This window comes from Macrotis lagotis, chromosome X (genome assembly GCF_037893015.1).
Source record: "Macrotis lagotis isolate mMagLag1 chromosome X, bilby.v1.9.chrom.fasta, whole genome shotgun sequence".
Lineage (NCBI taxonomy): Eukaryota > Metazoa > Chordata > Mammalia > Peramelemorphia > Peramelidae > Macrotis > Macrotis lagotis.
Window position 1 is genome coordinate 513,225,710 of NC_133666.1, and position 22,949 is coordinate 513,248,658.

At 37.3% G+C, this 22,949-nt stretch overlaps 1 protein-coding gene across 3 annotated transcripts in view; it reads left to right on the forward strand.

The window, feature by feature from the left end:
• Positions 1 to 16,034: 16,034 nt before the first annotated feature.
• The window catches only part of DEK (DEK proto-oncogene), a 28,629-nt gene continuing 21,714 nt past the window's right edge, over positions 16,035 to 22,949 (forward strand). Inside the window, exons 1-3 of one of the 3 annotated variants that reach the window (XM_074207149.1) lie at positions 16,035 to 16,201; positions 16,551 to 16,698; positions 22,586 to 22,687. In XM_074207149.1, coding sequence (XP_074063250.1) covers positions 16,560 to 16,698; positions 22,586 to 22,687 — 241 coding nt within the window. In that variant the 5' untranslated portion in view covers positions 16,035 to 16,201; positions 16,551 to 16,559. Of the gene's footprint in view, positions 16,202 to 16,441; positions 16,699 to 22,585; positions 22,688 to 22,949 lie in introns of those variants that run through there. The other 2 variants (XM_074207147.1, XM_074207148.1) reach the window with 2 other exon arrangements.

Genomic DNA, 22,949 nt, shown 5'->3' on the forward strand with positions numbered 1-22,949 from the left:
CCCAGTCTAATAGGGGAGACAACTTGAAAACAGCTGTATACAAGATATATACAGAATAAATTGGAGATGACCATAGAGGAACATTACCATTAAAGGGAGATCAGAAAAAGACTTCTTAGAGAAGTGGTATTTATAGCTTTGTCTTGAAGAAAACCTAACTCTAAACCATCAGCAGTAAATAGAACACTAGGCTTGGAATCTGGGGGACTTTTCCTGAATTTGAATGTGGCCTCATATACAAACTGTATGACCTTGGGTGAGTCTCTTAATCCTGATTGCATCACTTTCCTCATCTGTAAAGTGAGCTGGAGAAGGAAATGACCAATCACTCTGGGGATTTGACAAAAAAATTCCAAACGGGGTGTTGAACACAACTGAACGACAATAACTATTAAATGCCTGTATTTATTAAATGATTAGGCTCTGTACTCTGCACTCATACAAGGAAAAAAAAAAAAAGACCTGTCCTCAAGAGACTTAGAATCTAATGGGAAAGATACAGCATGTCCACTAACAGGAAAAATTAATGTGAGAGAGAGAGAACACTTAATGACTGAAGAGATCAAAAGATATCATGCAGGAAATAGTACTAACATGAATTGTGCATAGAAGAAAGCCAGGGTTTCCAAGAGGTAAGGTATGTGGGGATAACATACCAGGTGGAGGGGACAGCAAGTAAGCCACTTTGATTAGGAAAAAAGAATGTAAAAATCCAACTGGTAAGATAGATGGGAATCGAATTGTGAGTAGCTTTAAATGCCAACCAGAGGAATTGACATTTTATCCTAGAGATAATGGGGACCACTCTTCAAAGCCTTTGAGGAGAGGAGTGGCTTGGTTTTGCCTTTTTTTTCCCCTTAATTTGATATCTGTGTGGAAGATGAACTCGAAAGAAAGGGAACTGGAGGGGAAAGGCCACTTAAGAGTCTGCTGACTATTTTTAGATAGGAGATCTTGGGAGCCTGAACAAGTTAAGTAAATGAGAAGTAACAGATATCAAAATAGAAATGAAATTTGAATATGCAGATTGATCTGGATGTCAACTGCTTAGAACCCCCAGAAGCTAAAGAATGAAGCATAAAAATAAGACAGAATTCAACAAAGATCCAGCCAAGCAGAATAAGAAGGAAATTGGAGATAGAGAAAAGTAGCTTTAGAGGACAGTCAATTTAAGGGTTTTGTTTCCTGTATTTTTTTTAACCCAAGGGAGTTCTGGTAGTGATTAACAAGGAAGGAATCAATGGATAAAGAGAGATTGAAGATTAGAGAACAGAAAAATGATAAACTAGGTGGTTCAGTGGATGAGGTGTCAGACCTGAAGTCAAAAAGACATCTTCCTTAGTTAAAATCTAGCCTCAGACAGTTGTTTGACTCACTTTACTCATCTGTAAAGTACACCAGAGAAGGAAATGGCAAAGCATTCTAGTATCTTCGGCGAGAAAACCCCAAAATGGGGTCATGAGTTACTTACAATTGAACAACAGCTAAACATAAGAAACACCTGGAGGAGATAAGAGATGAGAGGAAATAAATAGATGTACTGGTGTTGGCAAGAAGTGCTATCTCTTCCTCTGAGAATAGAGACAAAGGAGATTATAGAGAATGATATTGATGGGGGTTTAAAATGCAGATCTAGGGAGAAGATGTATGACATCAATTTTCTAATAATCACTCATGAACTGTCATATAACATTGTAAAGATGGCTTTCTTCAGAGATAGCTTTCTTACCTGAGAGCTGGCTTTGTTGAATTAGGCTATAGTACAAATAGATTTTGATTAGGAATAGTCAAAAGATATGTTTATAGGATAGGGTAATACCCCTTCAAATAGAAGCCTGGGGTGTTCAGTAGAAGTCTGATACCTTGAATAAGTCCCCCTGCAGTCAACTTGCAGGTTCTTCTAACGACACATCAGATCATACTGGGAAAAGTATCTTAAGGAACTCTGGGCATGCATTGCAGGATCCAGTGCGGATTGGGAAGGGATGTCAAGAAAAAAGGTAGGACTATTGATTAGAAAAGTGTAAATTAAATACATTCTGATCTACCACCTGCACTTACCAGATCGGCTAATACAACAGAAAAGGAAAATAACAAATGGAAGAGGGAATGTGGGAAAACTGGAAAACTCAGACTCTGTTGTTATATTGATTCAATTATTTGCTAGAGCAATGTAGAATTATGCCCAAAGGATTATAAAATCATTCATATTGGGGCAGCTAGCTAGGTGGCGTAGTGGATAGAGCACTGGTCCTGGAGTCAGGAGGATCTGAATTCAAATGTGACCTCACATACCTAGCTGTGTGAATTTGGGCAAGTCACTTAACCCCATTGCCTTACAAAAACAAAACAAAAATAAAATGAAATCATTCATAGCCTTTAACCAAGAAAACCCACTAGCTATATTCCCAAAGAGTTAACAAACACAAAGGAAAAGGGACATATATATATATATATATATATATATATATATATATATATATATATATATATATATATATATTTTCTTAGAAAAACTTGGAAAGCCATACATGAATGGGTGCAAAGTGAAATGAACAGAACCAAGAGAAATTGTATGTAGTTAACAGCAAACTGAATGATCTAGTTATTCTCAGCAATGTAGTGATCCAAAATGATTCTGAAAGATTTCTCTTGAAAAAAATGCTACCTGTCTCAAGAGGAAAGTACTGGAATCTGAATGAAGTTGAAAGCATACTTTTTATTTTTTATTTTTGTTTTCTTTCATAATGTGACAAAATGTTTTACATGACTACATGTATAGCCTATAGTAAATTGCTTTGTCTTCTCAATGGGGGGTGTAAAAAGAAGAGAATTTGGAATTTAAAATTTGTTTTAAAAGAATGTTAAAAATTGGCTTTACAAATGGGGGGGGAAAGTAAAATATTAAATTTAGAATAAATAGTCTAAAAAAGTGGTTTCTGTCCACTTCATAGTTTTGCTTTTGGGCCAGACTAGGTCCTTGGTCCAAACTCTACACATTTGGTATGTTCCCAGGGGATACATTTTCCTATGAAAAAATACTAGTATTGGGAAGGTCACAAAAGTTAAAGAAAAGACTAGAAATGATGATTCAAAGAATTAGATCATTTGTGTTTGAAACTATAATCATTTCTGTTCTGCCTGACTCTTGGATCAGCTTTCTATCCATTGTACTACTTAGTTTCTAGGAAAGAATGGAGTCATGGAAACACAGAACAGTGTCAAGGAAAAGAGTGTGATTGATAGTGTTAGAGGCTTCAAAGAGTTCAAAAAGGATGAGGAATGAGAAAAGGTTATTTAGATTTAAAGCAATGAAAACCATTAGTAACCTTAGAGTAGTTTTGGTTGAATCATGCTGTAGGAAGCTAAACTGTGGAAGAGACTGAGAAGTGGAAACATTTCTCCAGGATGAGGCAATAGCTGGCAGGGATGAATTTTTTTGTTTTTAGAATAGAGGACACATAGACTTGTTTGTAGTTAACAGAGAAACAACTAGGAGGCAAGGAGAAATTGAATATAATTGTGAAAGTGGGGAGAGGATGAGATGGAACAGGATCACTTGTGCATTTAGAGAGGTTGACCTTAGCAAGGAAAAGGGCCATCTTTTCATATGAATGAAGGGTGAAGGAGATTATTAGAAGAAATCAGGGTGATGTGAGATGAGAGGAGAAGGAGTTCTTAGGGAATGGTTTCAGTTTTTTCAGTTAATTCCAAGGAAGGTTCTTAGTGGAGAGAGGATGGAGTTGGAGGAACCCAGGTAGGTTTAAGGAGAGAGGGAAAGTTTTTAGAAGAGCTGCTGTGGTGAGTGAAAGTCAGTTAGCTAAGGAGGTGTGGAAGGTTTGCCTAACAGCAGCCAGGGCCCATTTGAGGTTAAGTAACATAAATTTATATGGATTCACTCAGCAGGGTTTTATGATTTTTCTCTTCCTTTATTTAGCAGCACCATTTAAAAGCAAAGGAAAAGAGAGGGTGGTGAGAGTTATACAAGCCTCATAATGGTTTTCAGGAACTATTAAAAGAAGCAGAGGAAGAAGACCTGTACCTGCTCTGAATATGTCCTCCTGGGAGGATTTTCCAAACGTCACTCACAAGAATCACATAGGATAAGAATTAGATGCTAGAAGGTGTTTTACCAGGAAGATAAAATTACCACTTTAATGAGATCTCGTAGCCATAGGCTCTTGTACTCTTCCTAGATATTTTCTGTGTATCCTGTGCCACAGTCAGTCATTTTGAACTTTGACTTGCCACTAGACTTTAATGACTGGAAGAGGGTGTGAAGCTAAGGACTTTGCACAGCTCTGCCCCATTCATATCCAATTCATGAACAAGTGATGCTATTGATACTCTGTGAGAACAAAAGATGAAAACATCAACCATTTCTGTTTACTTTTAAATTTTTATTTCTATAACTTTACTACAAGGAAGTACAAGATAGATGGTTGGAAACATTTTATAGTGAATCAGCATAATTAGCACACTTTCCCAATGTACAGCATACCACTCCAATATATCTGGTTTTTAAAAATATTTTTATTCATTTTGTTACATATTTCCCAATTACATGTGAAAAAATTAACATGCTTCAGTCTACATTGAGTTCATCAGTTCTTTCTCTGAAGATAGTTTTTTCATCATATGTCTTTTGGAATTGTCTTGGATGACTATAATGATCAGAGTAAGTCACAGTTGAGCATCCTTACAATATTGCTATTATTGTGTACAATGCTCTCTTGGCTCTGTTCACTTTACATTAGTATATTTAGTTTTTCCAGATTTTTCTGAAGCCATACTGATAGGGATTTCTTATAGCACAATAGTATTCCATCACGGTCATATACCACAACTTGTTTAGCTGTTTTCTGATTGATGGTCATCCCCTCAATTTTCAATTCTTTGTCACCACAAAAAGAGCTGTTGTTGTTGATCTTTCATTCTGGAAGAAGACCATGATGTCAGGGGAGGCAACATCATGACAAGCACATGAATTGGATTTGAGTGAGGGGGAAGCTGTGCTAAATCACCAGCCCCATTTTCTCCTCCAGAGCCATCTGGATCAGTGACCAAGATATGTATCCAGATTACTGGAGATAGCCCTGGATCAGGGTTAAATGACATGCCCAAGGTCACCCAGCTAGTAAATGTCAAGTGTCTGAGGCTGGATTCCAACTCCTGACTCTAAGGCTAATACTCTATCCACTGTGCTAGGTAGCTGCCCTTCAAAAAAAGAACTCGTGTGTGTGTGTGTGTGTGTGTGTGTGTGTGTGTGTGTATACATACACATATATCTTATATATATATCTGTGTGTGTTTCTGTATGTATCTATGAATAGATATGGATGTTTGTACGGATATTTTACAAATAGTATTTTTGGCCTTTTTTAAAAAATATATATCTTTGTGATATAGATCTAGTAATGGTATTGCTGAATCAAAGGGTATTCACAGTATTATAACCCTTTGGGCATAGTTCCAAATTGTTCTCCAGATTAGTTGGATCAGTTCACAACTCCACCAACAGTGTATTTTTACACATCCCTATCTGTCGTTTTCCTTTTCTATCATGTTGGCCAATCTGATAGGTATGAAGTGGTATCTCAGAGTTGTTTTAATTTGTATTTCTCTAATCAGTAATGATTTACAGCATTGTTTCAAGAACTTTTAATGTGATGATAGTTTTTATTTCTTCTGAAAAGTTCTTCTTCATATCCTTTGACCATTTATCAGCTGGAAAATGACTCTTATTTTTATAAATTTGGGTAGATTCTCTTATAGCCCCCAACTTGGAATAGTTGGATCACTTATCCAATACTTCCTCCATTTGTGTGTGTGTGTGTGTGTGTGTATACATATATATATATACATATATATATATATGTATATATATATATGTATAGTTCCTTCAAACATATGGCTTCCTGGAGCTTTTTTCCCTGAATGTGCCACATTTGTACAGATCCTGGTCATATCTATATACAAGCACACAATTATAATTCAGGTACAAAAGGCTTCAAGAGAGAGAGACCATTTCTGTAAGAATTCATATCATATCCCAAGAGAGCCAACAGATTTCTTTGATGACTCACTCTCCCTCACCTCCTCCCAAACCAGGACCAAGTATACAATCTTTATGACTCACAGTGCTATCCTGGAATGTTAGGTCCCAGCTCCCAAAGGAAAGGTCTAAAGCTTCATCCCTCCACATCGGTGTTCTACTACTGCAGTGCTTTTCAATGTTCTCTCCTATGTCTGTCTCAATCTGGGTTGATTTTTACCCACTTTCTAGAGAGATTGGTGATTCTGGTTCCTTGTCTTGTCCAAGACTGTTACTATTCTTTTTAATATCTTTGGAACAAAATACTCCTGGGCTATTTAAATCTTCTGTTGTTTTACACCTAAATCTTATTTCACCATCCCTACAAAGGCTTTCCTTAGGTGGCTACAGAACAATTCTATTCTTAATTATTGTATCTCTGCACCCCATTCTGAAATGACCATAGCTATTCATTTCCCTCAAACCTATCAGTCTCCTGACTCAAGTTAAAACCCCCCACTTCTGGTTGTTTAGTACTATATTATTGCTTTCCACATGTCAGAAAAAATGATAAAAGTTCTAACTGTACAAAAATATTCATAGATATACAAGCATGTTTATTTTAACATTTACTTGTAACAGCAAAAAATTTGGAAGAATCTGGAGGTTCAGTTATTAAAGAATAACAAAATGACTGATATATTTATGTAGAAGTGTGTGTGTATCTTAAGAAATAAAAACATCAATATTAAGTAACATGTGAAGTAACATAACAGCAAAACAAGAACTACTTTATACATGCATACATACATACAGTCCTAATTCTTGTTTTATTGTGACATAGAAACGATCCTGGAGTCTCAAAGACTATGCTAATAAGCATTGGAAGGTTCTACCATAATGGAAAGGCTTTCACTATGTTCCTGACAACTAACTGCAAGTTTTGTTCCCAGCTTTAGACTTCTTTCTAAGGCTCTGACTAGCTAAATACAGAGAGGCTCATCAGCAATAGACTGGTCACTTGGAGATGAATTCTTTGGCCATGGCAACCTAAGAAACAAAGAAAAACATGAAATAGTTTTCAGACCTCTGAGTCTCCCTTTTACTTTTTCAGTGGTGATGGCAAAATAGCAGCAAAAGAGACAGAAGGTCCTGTTTACTAAGAATCAGTAGTTAGTTTATAAACTTTAGATAAAGTATTAGTACTCCAATGCAAGATCTTTGCCCAGTGACAGTTACTGATATTATATGATATTACTGGAAGAACTAAATTGTGTCATACACATTGATGATGACAAGTAAAGACAAGTATGAGTAAAAAGAAAGCCAGGAAACAGACTTGAAAGGGTAGAGAGCAAACCATTTCTTGGCTGCATCTGACTTTTTATCTGACTTTGTTAAATGTTTTTTGATTTAATTATATACTGTATATTAATTTGATTGTCTTTATGGTAGTTATAAAGTACATAATAACTGAGAAGTCTAGGTTATTTTGGAAATAACTGCTTCAGTTCATTTCAACAATTTATAATGAAAATTTTTTAAGGCATAATTTGGAGCTGGTAACATCTTTTGTTAAGTGATAACTCTATTTCAGTGATAGAAATATGTAGCTAATTACCTCTTATTATTGGGAGCATTTTCTTTTTTCTGAATCTGTGCTTTATGTGTCATGTAAACAAGCTGTAAAACAGGGAGACCATTAATCTGAGGTGTTTGTTGTTGTCATGGAAGATGATGTGGGCCAAATTAAACAAAAGGATTCCCTCTTGACCCCATGGTTCTTTAAAGGCATGTATTCATAGATGCCCAGGAATAATACAAAGCTTCTCCAGTAAAATCCAAAGCAATGAAAGGAAGCAAAAGACTTTTGAAGTTCAGACATGAAAGAGAATTTCTAGTTGGGGTGAGAAGGGGAAACCTCTATGGAGAAGGTGGGCTTGAAGGTTGGTTTTTGACTACAGAGAACTTCGATAAAAACATGGGTGTAGAAGTAGTTAATTAAAGCAAAATATCATTGGGGGGAGAGGAATTAGAGGGTAAGAGACACTAGGAATGTTAGCTAATTTAGTAAAATAAAGGGTAGGACACAGGGTTTAATTGATATATTTTGGATTTTAGGCCACAATCATTTCCCAAGTAACGGTCCATAACTTTCTCAGTGCCTCCCTACTTCCCTATTGCCTTACAGAAAGAAAGGAAGGAAGAAAGGAAGAGGGAATAAAAGAATGAGGAAAAAAAGAGAAAGAAGATAAAAGAAAAAAAAAATATCAAAACAGACTAACCCAAACAGGATTTGGTGAGGAGAAAAGGGAAAAGCCGAAGGGGGGGGGGTGGGGGGGGGGGAGAGGAAGAGACAGACAACCACTAGAGGGCAGCCACTTTAAGGTCCTGAGGGGGCCACTCCTAAATTAATGACCAATCTTCCCATATTCAGTTTTGAGTCACTTCAGCAATGGGGTAGAAGATTGAGTTATGAACTTATCATCGTTCCTTCAGTTTTTAATGGGGGGGGGGATGTTTAAAGAAAATATTTACCAATAGTGATGCCCAAAACAAAAAAGTCATAACATCTTTTTAAAGGATATTTAGGGACAGCTAGGTGGCGCAGTGGATAAAGCACCGGCCCTGGAGTCAGGTGTACCTGGGTTCAAATCCGGTCTCAGACACTTACTTAATTACCTAGCTGTGTGACCTTGGGCAAGCCACTTAACCCCATTTGCCTTGCAAAAACCTAAAAAAAAAAATATTTAGAGGGAAGCACAAGCAGGCCAGTTTTGTTTTTAATAAAACATGTAGAATTTATTATATACTTTTAAAAAATTCAAAAATATTTCAAAAATGTGGATTTAGAGCATATATAGCCCCCTTTTGGGCTCTGCTATGTGTATGCAAATGTTCTTTTTTGGTGTTTTTTAAGTTCAGAATAAAGTTTTTAGAAAAAAAATTCTTGCTGTCTTTTGTTTCCATTTTATTATTGACCTTATTGTTGATGTGTATTGTTCTCATTCTACTTAGAGATCTTTTATATTTCTCTGAATTTCTTATTTTGGTTATTTCTTAATGTATAATAATATTGTATTATATTTATAAAATAAGATTTGTTTAATTATTCCTAATTAGTGGAGGGTGCATTGAGGTAGCTAGATGGATAAAACACCAGATGTGGAGTGTGGAACTCCTGATTTCAATCCCTGTCTCAAGACACTTACTTACTAGCTCTGTGACTCTGGGCAAGTCATTAACTTGTTTCCTTATCTCTAAAATTAATTGAAGAAGGAAATGGAAAATCACCCCTTCTTTGCCAAGAAAACCCCAAAAGGGGTCACAAAAAGTCAGACATAACTGAAAAACGACTGAACAAAAAAAAAGTGGATATCTTTATTTCTAGTTTTTAACTGATACACATACTCATATACATATACACTTGTAAATGTGTGTGTGTGTGTGTGTGTGTGTGTGTGTGTATATATCAGCAAAAAACTAGAAACAAGATGGATGCCCATTATATATGCTTTTATCTATGTAATTATATACATAACATGTATAAGTATTTATCTCTGTGGGTGCATATAAATGTATATCAGTGGCTTTTCTTTCCCTCTTTTATCTCCTTAATAGTATATATCTAATAATAGAAATAATGGGTCAAAGAATATAAACTATTTAATTTTTTTTACAAGGCAATGGGGTTAAGTGGTTTGCCCAAGGCCACACAGCTAGGTCATTATTAAGTGTCTGAGGTTGGATTTGAACTCAGGTACTCCTGACTCCAGGGCTGGTGCTCTATCCACTGCACCACCTAGCTGCCCCCATTTAATAATTTTACTAGTCTTCTTCCAAATTGTTTTTCTGAACAGTGGCACCAGTTCTTGCCTCTACCCACAGGGTATTGGTGTTTTCTTCCCTTAGCCCTCCAAAACCACTTAAATCATTTATTATCTTTGCCATTTTGAGAAATAAGATTATACATCAAAGTTGTTGGTTTTAATTTGTAATTCTCTTAGTGATTTGGAATATTTTTAAAATTGAAACTGTAATTCTATTAATATAGGGAGTTCCCAATTTGGAAATTCAAATTGGCATCTGTTCTGGAATTTAGTATCTTGGAGCTCTGATTGGGCATTTCCAAGGTCTCTGCCTGAATTGTATAACTTGATTATACATCTTCATAATTCCCTGACTGGCCCCAGTCCATTACATAACACTGTTTTTCAACATTTTTTCATATAGTTGTAAGTATTTTGCACTTATTTTCCTTTGAAAACTGGTTATATAATTTATATCAATATAAATATGCTTATATTTCTATTTAAATCACAAATTTTAACAAATGTAACTTTTATAATATGTCATTATCATTTTAGCATTATATCAAAAGATCTCTTTCCCTTATTCATAACTTCTCTTATTTAGCTCCAAATTTGTTCATGTAAAGACTTTTAAATTTTAAGTTAAGCTTTGTCTTTCATACTTACCTCTGTCCCTTTTCTGGTCAAATCTTAGTTGTGAAAGGTATCTTCTTCTATTATCCTTTATGATGTAATTTTTAAAAAAATATTTGGATTACATATCTATTTGGGGTTTACTGTGATATATATATATATATATATATATATATATGTATATATATATGTATGTATATAGTAAGCCAGTATTCTGATTTTATGTAATACTGCTTTTCAGTTTTCCTGGAATTGAGGTGGCATGAGTAGATAAAGTGCTGGACCTAGAGTCATGGAGTCGCTCTCAATTACTAGCTGTGTGATACTCAACAAGTCATTTTACTTTTTTGCCTCAGTTTCCTCATCTGTAAAATGGGAATAATAACAGCATCTACCTTGAAGAGTTGAGAGGATCAAATGAGATAATAATTGTAAAGCACCCGCCCATAGGTGTTTAATAAATGCTTATTCTCTTCCTCTTTCCCCTTCTTAGACTTACTTGAATACTGAGTTTGTTTCTAAATCTTGCTTACCTGACCTGCGATACAAAATAGTCTTGCTTAATTTTTGCTGTATAATAACAATCTTATAAAGTTTTTTCTTTCCATTTTTTCATTATTTTTTCAAAGAATTCTTGACCTTTTGTTCCTTCAAATTATTTTGCTTAATCCCATAAAGTTTGATAGTTTGATTGATAAAGCTTATAGAATTGTTATCTTTATTATAATGGCACAGCACAATTGGGAACAATATCTTCTCCAATATCTTGGATCTTCATTTTTTGTTCTAAACAATATTTTGTGGTTGTATTTATATAGGACCCACATGTGAATCTTGATAGGGTAACACTCAGATATTTTAGGCATTTTGTAATTATTTTTGATGGAATTTCCTCCATCATTTCCTAAAGCAGTTAGAAGAATGATGATTAGGATCTGGTCTGGAGTCAGAGGATCTGAGTTTATTTCTAGTCTCAGCCATCTAGTAGCTATATGACCAAATCATTAAGTCTCCACCTCATTTTTACTCATCTGTAATAAGGGTATCTACCTCCCAAGATTGTTGAGGATAAAAGGTAATATTTGTAAAGTGCTTTGAAAACCATTAAATGCTATTTAAGTGCTGTTGTTCATTAGTTCAGTTGTGTCTGATTCTTCAGGACCCTATAGACCCTATCATACCAAGCCTTTCTATCTTCCAGTATCTCCCAAAGCTCATGCTTGTGACAACACCCATGATTAGTCTATACATCCTTTCCTCTGCTATCCTCTTCTTTTTGTCTTCAATTTTTCCCAACATCAGGGTATTTCCTAATGAGTCCCATTATCCCATTAAGTTTCAGCCTCACTATTTTTCCTTCTGATGAATAATTTGGATACATTTCTTTCAGTATTGATTAAGTTGGTCTTTTGCTGTCCAAGGCACTCTCAATGTTTTCTGTCTAGCACCACAATTTTAAAGTGTCAATTCTGTGATCATGAGTTTTCCTTACAATTCAGCTCTCACAGCCACACACACTGCTCTTGGAAAAACTATAAATTTGACTATATGAACCTTTACCAGCAGGGAGACATCTGTACTTTTTAGTATGCTGTCCAGATTTGCCAGAACTTTTCTTCAAAGGAGCAAATATATTTTAATTTCACAACTTCAGTTGCCATCTGCAATGATCTTTGGGCTCAAGAATATAAGATTTGAAGCTGCTTCCAATTCTTCTCCCTCTTTTTGCCAGGAAGTATTGGTTTCAGTTGTCATGGTGTTAAGTTTTTTTTTTTTTTAATGTCAATTTTAAAGCCACCTTTTACACTTTCACCCTCATGAAGAAACTTTTTAATTCTTTACTTTCTGCCATTAGAATGGTATTATATGCAGTGGAGGGATTTAGCCAGTTTGCGTGGTTCCACCAAACTGCTATCTAGTTTATGTTGAGTTGAAGGAATTGGTTGTTAAAATGGCACTTGTAATCAGGGTTCTAAGGAGGGTGCCTGGACAGCCACATTTACATTCACTACTCTTTTTTTAACATTCATTTGTGCAACAGTGTTTTCTAAGTGCCCATAGTAATGTTCATTCTAGCCAGAGGTGAAAAAAATTATGGGAACTATGCTTTTAATATTTATTTATTCCTTTCTTAAAATTCATTATACCTTTGATGAAATGTTAAATTTTAATTCCCTTATTTTTGTTGCTTCAGTAAACAAACATAAAGAGAAAAAGTACCAAGCAACATGTGGGTAACAGGTTGTCATTTGTTTTCACTTTCTGTTACACCCAAAATTCTCCCAAAATATTATGAGTATACTGATATTCCCTGAATGGTGAAACCAATAGGAAGCTGACATAAAATAAACTAGTAGAAATATAGATTTCAAGGGTCATCTTATTGTCATTTCAGAAGCCATGAAAGTAGAAGAAAAAAAGAATAAGTAGAACGAGTTTTGGTTCTGCATATGTTCCAACATTGGCTACAGTAGTCACATGGCAACTTTTGCTCCATAAAGATACATTTACTACTGTGAGTAATATAACAATCTAGTTTTCTGTGCCTCTTTTATTGTTCTTATTTATTAAATGCATGAAATATCAAACTACCTTTCAATATATCTTTTTGTATTCTTAAAATAGTCATTAGGGCAAAGAGCTAGTTATTAATTTCTTTGAATCCCACCATTGATTATATGCATATCTGAGATTGTTGATATTTCTTCAGGCACCTTAAATTACAGCTTTTGATTCATTCAGCCTGGCATTTTTTCATAATGTACTTTGCATTTAAGTTAGATATATGACTATACTCCTTTCCCAATCTTAAACCAAATCAATTGTTCCATGTTTTGGTCCAACTCTTGCTTCTTGGTCCACATACAAATTCCTCAAGAGACAAATAATATAATCAAGTATTCCCATCTCTTCAAGAATCTCCCACATTTTTCATGATCCACACAAAGGCTTTAGTGTAGTCAATGAAGCAGAAGTAAATGTTTTTCTGGAACTCTCCTGTTTTCTCCATAATCCAGTGAAAATTGGTAAATTGGTCTCTACATCTTCTGCCTCTGAAAATCAGTCTGTTCTGGCAATTATTGGTTCACATATTGCTGAAATCTAGCTTGCAGAATCTTAAGCGTGACCTTGCTGGCATATGAAATGAGCGCAATTGTCTGGTTATTTGAACATTCTTTGGCTTTGCCTTTCTTTAGGATTAGGATGCAAACTAATCTTTTCCAATCCATTGACCACTATTAAGTTACTATTATTTCCTCCAATTTTTATTAGTAATCTACACTTAATTGCTAAGCATTTATTAAGGGCCTGTTTTAAGGTACTTCAAAACAGGCAAAAAATACAAGAGTCACTTCTACAGGAGGCTACAACAAGTTTGTAGAGAAGCAAATAAAATAGAAAAACAAAATAAATATGGGATGGGAAGGGAGTGCAGACTAATTAAGGGAATCAGAAATGGTCTCTTGAAAGGGGGGGGGCTTTTGAGCTGAGCCTTAAAGGAAGAATTAGAGCTAAAGAAGGAGAGCATTGCAGACCTTGAAGCAGTTTGTTTGAAAACACAAGGGCAGGAGTACCTGAAACAGAAAGTCAGGCTAGAGAGTAGATGACTGCTGGTGGTAACATAGCACAGAAAGGGAGACCAGAGTCTGACTGTGAAGGGAGATGCTAAACAGGAGTTTGAATATTATTCTAATTGCCACAGAAACTTCCACTTGACAGCAGTTTCTTCAGTGATTATCCAGGATCCTCTTGAGTAAATTTTCCTACCTTCTGAGTTACAATAATCTTCTGAAATAGTAATAATTTTGCCTCCTTGTGGTCAATGTTTGACTTTAGTTTAGCTTTAAATTTTTCTAATTTCTAAAGCTTTCAAAAAATAGTGTAGAATGTGGTGATCTTTAATTTTACCCTAAAATTCATTGGGAAAGCATTCAGTGTTTCATTACTTGTAAATAAGGCTAGTTCTTAGTTTTAGGGGCATACTTTTTCACCATATATCCATGTCTATAATTTTTAGGGTTTTTTTTAAAAACAAATGAATACTGCATTTTTTTTTTCCAAAAAAGATTTTTCTGTGCCTATTGATATGACTGTGAAGCAGCACAGAGTTAGAGTGGAAGACAGAAAGTTAGGCTTGCGGTTTGGAACATTCAGATTCAAGTCTCATATCAGAAATAATCCTGGGGAGGCTAGGTGGCGCAGTGGACAGAGCACTGGCCCTGGAGTCAGGAGTACCTGAGTTCAAATCTGGTCTCAGACACTTAATAATTATGTAGCTGTGTGGCCTTGGGCAAGCCGCTTAACCCCGTTTGCCTTGTTTTTGCAAGCAATCCTTATGGAGCAAAAGTTGCCATGTGACTACTGTAGCCAATGTTGGAACATATGCAGAACCTTAAAAAAATAAATAAATAATTCTTCACTTAGGAGCAGATGTGCTCTGGTATAGCACTGGTTAATTGGGGTTAGACTTCAATTCCAACAGTAACTGATACTGTATGACTGTTTCCTCATCTATAAAATGGGCCTAATAAAAACATCTATAGTCTACCAGGGTTGCTGTGAGGCTGAAATAATAACAGTAACATAGCACTTTTTGTGTCAAACATTTTGCAATTATTATCTCATTTTATCCTGGAGACGGCTTTGGGAGGTGGATGCTATTATATTATCTCCATTTTATAGATGGGGAAACTCAGGCAAACCAGCGATGACTTGTCCAGGGTCCCGGGGGCAATATCTAAAGGCAAATTTGAACTCAGGTCTTCCTAGCTCTAGAACCGTTGCTCTATTCACTTCATCATCAGCTAGGTTTTTAAGTTTTAAATAACAATAATAATAATAGTAATAGTACATATTATTACTATTAAGGACCTCAGTGGTAATAGTAATAATAGTAATAATACGTATTATTACTATTAAGGACCTCAGTGAAGCTGCCCACAAAAAATTAACGTTATGATCAAATGGACAGTTTTTCTAATGCTGAACTTTTTGCATCCCTTTTATAAACAACTAGGTCACTTGGGTACTGGAAATACTGTTTTCATCTCTTTGCTGACATTTTCTTTGCATCTTTGCCTCCGTGTGCAATAGGGTCGGGAAACGCTTTTTCTAAGGGCTCTTTCTAAGGACAAGGATGGCGGCGAGGGGCGTCCTTTGGGGAATCTCCCCAACATGTTAAAAAACATCCCCCTTTTCCCCACCGCCTAAAATTACAAGCAGCAGAAGAAAGGCGCCTCCTCTGCGCGAGAAAGGCGGAAGGAGAAGCAAGCCCGCGAGGCCACGCACATCCCGGGCGGGCCCGCCGAGCCCCGCCCCGAGGGGGCACGGCCCGCGGCGCGACCTTCCAGGGGGCTGGCGCGCATGCGACCCAGAAGCGCGCGCGCGCCGCGAGGGCCCGGGCCGGGATCGCGGCCTCCCGCGCGCCCCCCCCCCCTCCGGCCCGCCGCTCCGCCCCGGGCCCCTCCCAGCCCGGGCGGCCCGAGCCCGCCCCTCGCCTCGCCACCCTCCCCAGCCGGCCGCTGATTGGCCGCCGCATTCCCGCTTGCTTCCCGAACCGCCATTTTGAAAATCTGGTGGCTTGTCGGGAGGGCCGCGGTGCAGAGGCGTCACGCGCGGACCGAGGCAGAAAGGGCCCTCCGCCGCCCCCCCGCCGGCCGCCTTGGGGAACCTTGCTGTCGCCGCACGAGCCAGGCAGGCCCGAGGCAGCGCCGACCCGCCGGTGAGGGGGCGCGCGGGCGGCGGCCGGACACCTCGCGGGCGGCGCCGGGCCGGGCCGGGGGAGGGGGAGGGTTGGCGGCGGGTAGGACTGCGGGAACCGGCGGCGCCGCCATGAGCGCGACCCCGCGGCCGACGCCGCCGGGCCCGGACGCGCCGTGGCGGTTGGCGCCCGGCTCGAGGCCCGAGCTGCGCGGGGGGCCCCTCTCCCGCGCGGGGGCCCGGGGGGGGGGGGCGGCCAGTGACCGCGCGGCCTCGGGACCCCGCGATCGGGTGGAGACTCGGCGGGGGGGGGAGCCCTCGGTGACGGCCGGGGCCCGGGGCCCTCTCCTGCCCCCTCCGCCCCTCTGCAGGTCGCCAGCATGTCTTCTTCGGCTCCCGCCCCGGAGGGGGAGGATCTTTCCTCCCAGCCCGCACCCAAGAGAGACCCCGAGCTGCCGGACAAGGAGGAGAGCGAGGACGAGGAGGAGGAGGAGGAAGATGAGGACGAGGAGGAGAAAGGTGGGACAGCATTGATGGCTGCAGGCCCCAAATGCCATTAGGCGTTTTGTATAGTCGTTGAGACCCCTAAACAACTGGAGGTATGAATGAAACGGAGAAGTTACTCCCTACTCACTTGGGGCCGCCCTCCAGCCTTGGCGGCCTCATCCCTTCTAGGTGGGTAGAAACGCAGGATGTGTTGGTAGCGGGGGACTCAGCCAGCGCTGGAATCCAGTTTAATAAAAGGAAACCTGCATTGAGGATGTTAGAGATTCCCTTCCCAGTCTCCATTTAGTGTGTATACATCCATAGCCTTTCTAGAACTTGTTTTAATTTAAAGAAACCTTCATTGAGGATGTTAGAGATTCCCTTCCCAGTCTCTCCATTTAGTGTGTATACATCCATGGCCTTTCTAGAACTTGTTTTAATTTAATAAAAAGAAACCTTCATTGAGGATGTTAGAGATTCCCTTCCCAGTCTCCATTTAGTGTGTATACATCCATAGCCTTTCTAGAACTTGTTTTAATTTAAAGAAACCTTCATTGAGAATGTTAGAGATTCCCTTCCCAGTCTCTCCATTTAGTGTGTATACATCCATAGCCTTTCTAGAACTTGTTTTAATTTAAAGAAACCTTCATTGAGGATGTTAGAGATTCCCTTCCCAGTCTCTCCATTTAGTGTGTATACATCCATGGCCTTTCTAGAACTTGTTTTAATTTAATAAAAAGAAACCTTCATTGAGTATGTTAGAGATTCCCTTCCCAATCTCTCCATTTAGTGTGTATACATCCATGGCCTTTCTAGAACTTGTTTTAATTTAATAAAAAGAAACCTTCATTGAGTATGTTAGAGATTCCCTTCCCAATCTCTCCATTTAGTGTGTATACATCCATGGCCTTTCTAAAACTTGTTTTAATTTAATAAAAAGAAACCTTCATTGAGTATGTTAGAGATTCCCTTCCCAGTCTCTCCATTTAGTGTGTATACATCCATGGCCTTTCTAGAACTTGTTTTAATTTAATAAAAAGAAACCTTCATTGAGTATGTTAGAGATTCCCTTCCCAGTCTCTCCATTTAGTGTGTATACATCCATGGCCTTTCTAGAACTTGTTTTAATTTAAAGAAACCTTCATTGAGTATGTTAGAGATTCCCTTCCCAGTCTCTCCATTTAGTGTGTATACATCCATGGCCTTTCTAGAACTTGTTTTAATTTAAAGAAACCTTCATTGAGTATGTTAGAGATTCCCTTCCCAGTCTCTCCATTTAGTGTGTATACATCCATGGCCTTTCTAGAACTTGTTTTAATTTAATAAAAAGAAACCTTCATTGAGTATGTTAGAGATTCCCTTCCCAGTCTCTCCATTTAGTGTGTATACATCCATGGCCTTTCTAGAACTTGTTTTAATTTAATAAAAAGAAACCTTCATTGAGTATGTTAGAGATTCCCTTCCCAGTCTCTCCATTTAGTGTGTATACATCCATGGCCTTTCTAGAACTTGTTTTAATTTAATAAAAAGAAACTTTCATTGAGTATGTTAGAGATTCCCTTCCCAGTTTCTCCATTTAGTGTGTATACATCCATGGACTTTCTAGAACTTGTTTTAATTTAATAAAAAGAAACCTTCATTGAGTATGTTAGAGATTCCCTTCCCAGTCTCTACATTTAGTGTGTATACATCCATGGCCTTTCTAGAACTTGTTTTAATTTAATAAAAAGAAACCTTCATTGAGTATGTTAGAGATTCCCTTCCCAGTTTCTCCATTTAGTGTGTATACATCCATGGCCTTTCTAAAACTTGTTTTAATTTAATAAAAAGAAACCTTCATTGAGTATGTTAGAGATTCCCTTCCCAGTCTCTCCATTTAGTGTGTATACATCCATGGCCTTTCCAGAACTTGTTTTAATTTAATAAAAAGAAACCTGATTCAACTTATTATGGCTTCCCTTCCCAATTCTGTTTCTCAGTTGAGTGTATGTATCCATGGACTTTCTAAAACTTGTTTTCATTCAATTTAATAAAAAAGGAAACATGCATTGAGTTATCAATTTTCTTCTCAGTTCTCTTTCTGAACTTAGTGTGTGTATCCACGGACTTTGAAAACTTGTTTTTAATTTAATAAAAGGAAACATGCATCAAGTTGTTAGCAGTTTACTTTTCAGTTCTCTTTCTCAACTTAGTGTATGTGTCCATGGGCATCTTAAAACTTATTTTAAATTAGTCTGAATTTATCTGAACACTATTTACCATTTGGGATTGTTGTAGGTAGTTAAAAATGAGACATTGAGTTTTTTTAAATGGTAGAATGGAAGATGTATTACTTACTAAACAAGAGGCAGCTTGTTCCCCCTAAAAGCTTAGGAATTGATAGTATCTAGAAGAAAGAATATGTAAAAGTTTTCTGTAGTTACTGCATGTGAGTATACCTCCTGCACTTACACAAAGGACTCCATTACCCATTACATGCTGATGGCAGTTACTTGCCTATTTTTATTCCTCTCAGGCACAAGTTTGAGGTTTGGGGAATTCAAGTTTGAATTTGGTGGTATGTATAATTTGATTAATCTTTTCCTGAGTAAGTCCTTTCAGGAACCAATCAATCAATGTCAATCAGTCAAACATTTGAGTGTGTACTAATAATGTGCCTGTGTATTCTGCAAAGTACTTAGGGTTAAAAGAGGCAAAAAAAAAAAGTCTTCAACCTCATCCTTAATGGAAGAAGACCACATGCAAAAAAATTCAAAGCAAGCAATAGATAGGATAAATAGGAAATAATTGACAGAGGGAAGGCACCAGAATTAAGAAAAATTGGAGTTCAGGATCTATGCTGTACTACTTACAACTACCCTTGTATCTCTAACTTCAGTCTCCTGTATTTTTAGGTTTGGTCAAGTTAGTATACAGGGGAATTGGTTCCTTTAGTGTATTTAAGGTACTTTTGGACATTCAAGGCATCCTTTCTTTTTAGATTTTTGCAAGGCAATGGGGGTTAAGTGTCTTGCCCAAGGCCACACAGCTAGGTAATTATTAAGTGTCTGAGGCCTATTTGAACTCAGGCAGGGCCCATGTTCTCTATCCACTGCTCCACTTAGCTGCCCCAAGGCATCCATTCTTATAAAAGCTATGGGTGGCCCCAAGTCTGTCACAAATGCTTTAACGATGCCACATGAGTTAGGGTGCAATTGATTTGAAGACAGAAGACTATGTTCAAATCCCAGCTCTGCTGTTTACTTCCAGTGTGATTTTTGGCAAAGTCCCTAGGTCTGTTTCTCCACATAAGAAAAGAGACTAGATAATATCTAAGTTCTCTTCTACTTTTAAAGCTTGTGAAGCTAGAGATGTTGTGGTCTAGGATGGTCAGACTTAAGGACTTTGTTCCTATTAAGTTTTGCCTTTTGAAGCAGATGGAGGATGCTTCGTACCGTAATTGAATGATGGTAATATATAACTGGTTTGAAGCACCCTGGACAGTTTGCTTGCAGATTCAATAGATTCATAAACTGTTGACCAGTTATTCATAAGTCCAGACATTCTAAAGAACTTTATCATTGTCATTATTACCATCTTATTTTACTTAGCATGCACCTGTAGTCCAATAGGAGCTAGAAAGAGATTTGAGATTTTCTACACTGTTTTCATATAATGTCTCATGGTCGTTAACAAATAATTCAACCTAAGAGATAAGTATTATTACTCATTCATTTTTGCATTTGAAGAAATAGACATTCAGTTTATCAGGTAGCATTGACAGACCCAGGCCTTTATCCATAGTGTCACTTAACTGCTTCTATAGATTTCAGTTCCACATTATAGCCAATTAAAAGAAAAAGGAAAGGAGCAAGAGAGTGTAGTAGGAGAGTCAGAGGAATAAAATAAAAGGTGATTATTTTTTTTTAGAGCTGAAGCATTATAGTGAAACCAGTTTTTGAGTTCTGAAGGAATTCCCTATCCCTTTGCTATATCCAACTGCAACTGTAAAAGGTAACCCTTCAGAAGTGAAGTAAAAGGATTTCATTCAACCCATGCTTGTCGCTACCATCAGAATTTGGGTAAAATCTATAAATGCTGTGAGGTTTCTGCTCAACGATAATACTTATTCACTTGAGCACTGTATGCTACTGATGTAACTCTTTAAAAGGAAGAGTTCCTTGCCCTAAATCCTAGATGGAAAGCAGGTGATGGTGTAATTTCAGCATATTGGACAATGTCTGCTAAGTTTAACTCAGACCACAATTTTACAGTTTTGTCTAGTTATTGCTGTTTAAGCTCTATTACTATGCTTCATATGCTTAAGACTTTGATGGTTTCAAAAATGGATGACCATAGCAGGGTCCTAAGGTTGATAATTCTTTTAGGGTACAGTTGCTTTTACCTGAGCAGTATTACCCAAAGGCCAGATAAATTCAAATTGAGGCCTGAAATCATTTTCCAGTTTAGAAATTTTCTATCCTACTTTTAGAGATTTCATTAGAAGGGTTTGAAGACAGACATACTAAAAATGGGGAACTTTGACAGTTTATTATTCTTCAAAAATGATACAAAAAGTAGCCTAATCAAGCTGAGATTTCAGGGATTTCAGCAGTAGAAATTTTGATCTAGCTAAATATAAATTACTGGTTGGTGGCAGCCTTGTGATTTTGGGACATGGTTGTTTGCAATTAATTTTATAAACATGACTGCATTACTAATCCTAGAGGTTCCTGAACTTGTGAATATATTGGTAACTTTCAATCTAATTGGTTTCTTTTGTTATCTTTTGTATTATGATTCTGAGGAGGGTTTTTTTAGGTTTTACTAGACACAGAGGTCCATGGGATTTACATTACGCTGACAAATTATTCAAAAATCAACTTTTTAAGTGACTGCCAAATGCCAGGAGCCCTTGGTCATTTCCATACTTAAGAATATTGTGTTATAATGTCTTTCAGTAGGCAATCTCATATGTATTAACATGCATTTGGAATATTTCTTGATTTATCTTAGCAGTTCTCAAAAACTGTCCAAATCTTTTTTTAGTGTCAAATGATTAACACAGCTGACAATAGTTTACATAGTAGATGCTCAATGTTTGGTGGATTAAGATACCAATAAGATGTTATATGGACAAATTTATATTTTAAATAATGCTATAAGAAACCAAAATAGTGCTACCTTCTGGTTTTATGTTGATCAAAAGAACCACGGGCAACTAGGAGGCAGAGTGGATAAAGTACCAGCCCTGGAGTCAGGAGGACCTGAATTCAAATACGGCCTCAGACACTTAATAATTACCTAGCTATGTGACCCTGGGCAAGTTACATAACCCCACTGCCTTGCAAGAAAAAAAAAAACCATGTATTTTTATTATTTATGTATTTGTGTGAGATCTTAGAACCTGGAAACTGTTGTTATAATCTTTTATTTTTAGAGATAAGTATATGCTACTTAAAGTCTTAAGAACTAGGGCAGTGAATCTAATGATAATCAAATAGTACCCTAAGAAAATGGACAATCCTAATATGCTTTTGTTTTCATAGGATTTTATTAGAGACCAGATGAATGTATCTCACATTAGTCATAGGGTATCAGTAGGTCATGAAGAGTTGGACATTACTGAAAATTGTCTAAACAAAGCAAAAGAATTGGGGGTGGCTAATGATGGGATGAAGTAACATGAGCTAATCCACATTAGTGAATATCTGGAGTCTTTTTTTCTACCATTGGATGTTTACCTATGTTTTCACAAGGCTTTAAAATTAGGGGCCTAGGTTTGAACCCAAATGGGCAGGAAATAAGCAGCATATTACAGCCACTTCAGGAACATTAAGTTAGAAATGACAGGAGAATTCAGATATGATTCTGTTTGTTACCAAGAAGGAAGTTCATTCCTAAAACTTTTTGCTTTTTAAGAAAATTGTTTATTTTTCAGAAAAGAGTCTTATTGTAGAAGGCAAGAGAGAGAAGAAGAAAGTAGAGAGGTTGACGATGCAAGTGTCTTCTCTACAAAGGGAACCATTTACAATTGCCCAAGGTAAGTGTATTTTTTTCAGTTTGGACTAGTGATTTCATCTATTGGCTTGGATGCTATGGAAACTTCTAATGGTACAGATAGGCATCAAAAGTTGTTTGAATCACATTAGTTAAATAATTTGCTCCTAGCCTATATTTGTAGCATTATATTAAGGACTTAAATCAACATTTTCTCAACTCAAACCCAGTCCTAAATATATAATATCACTGTGCCTTTTTTCCTACTTTCATATTGTGGTAAAATACTTGTGTTATCCAAATAT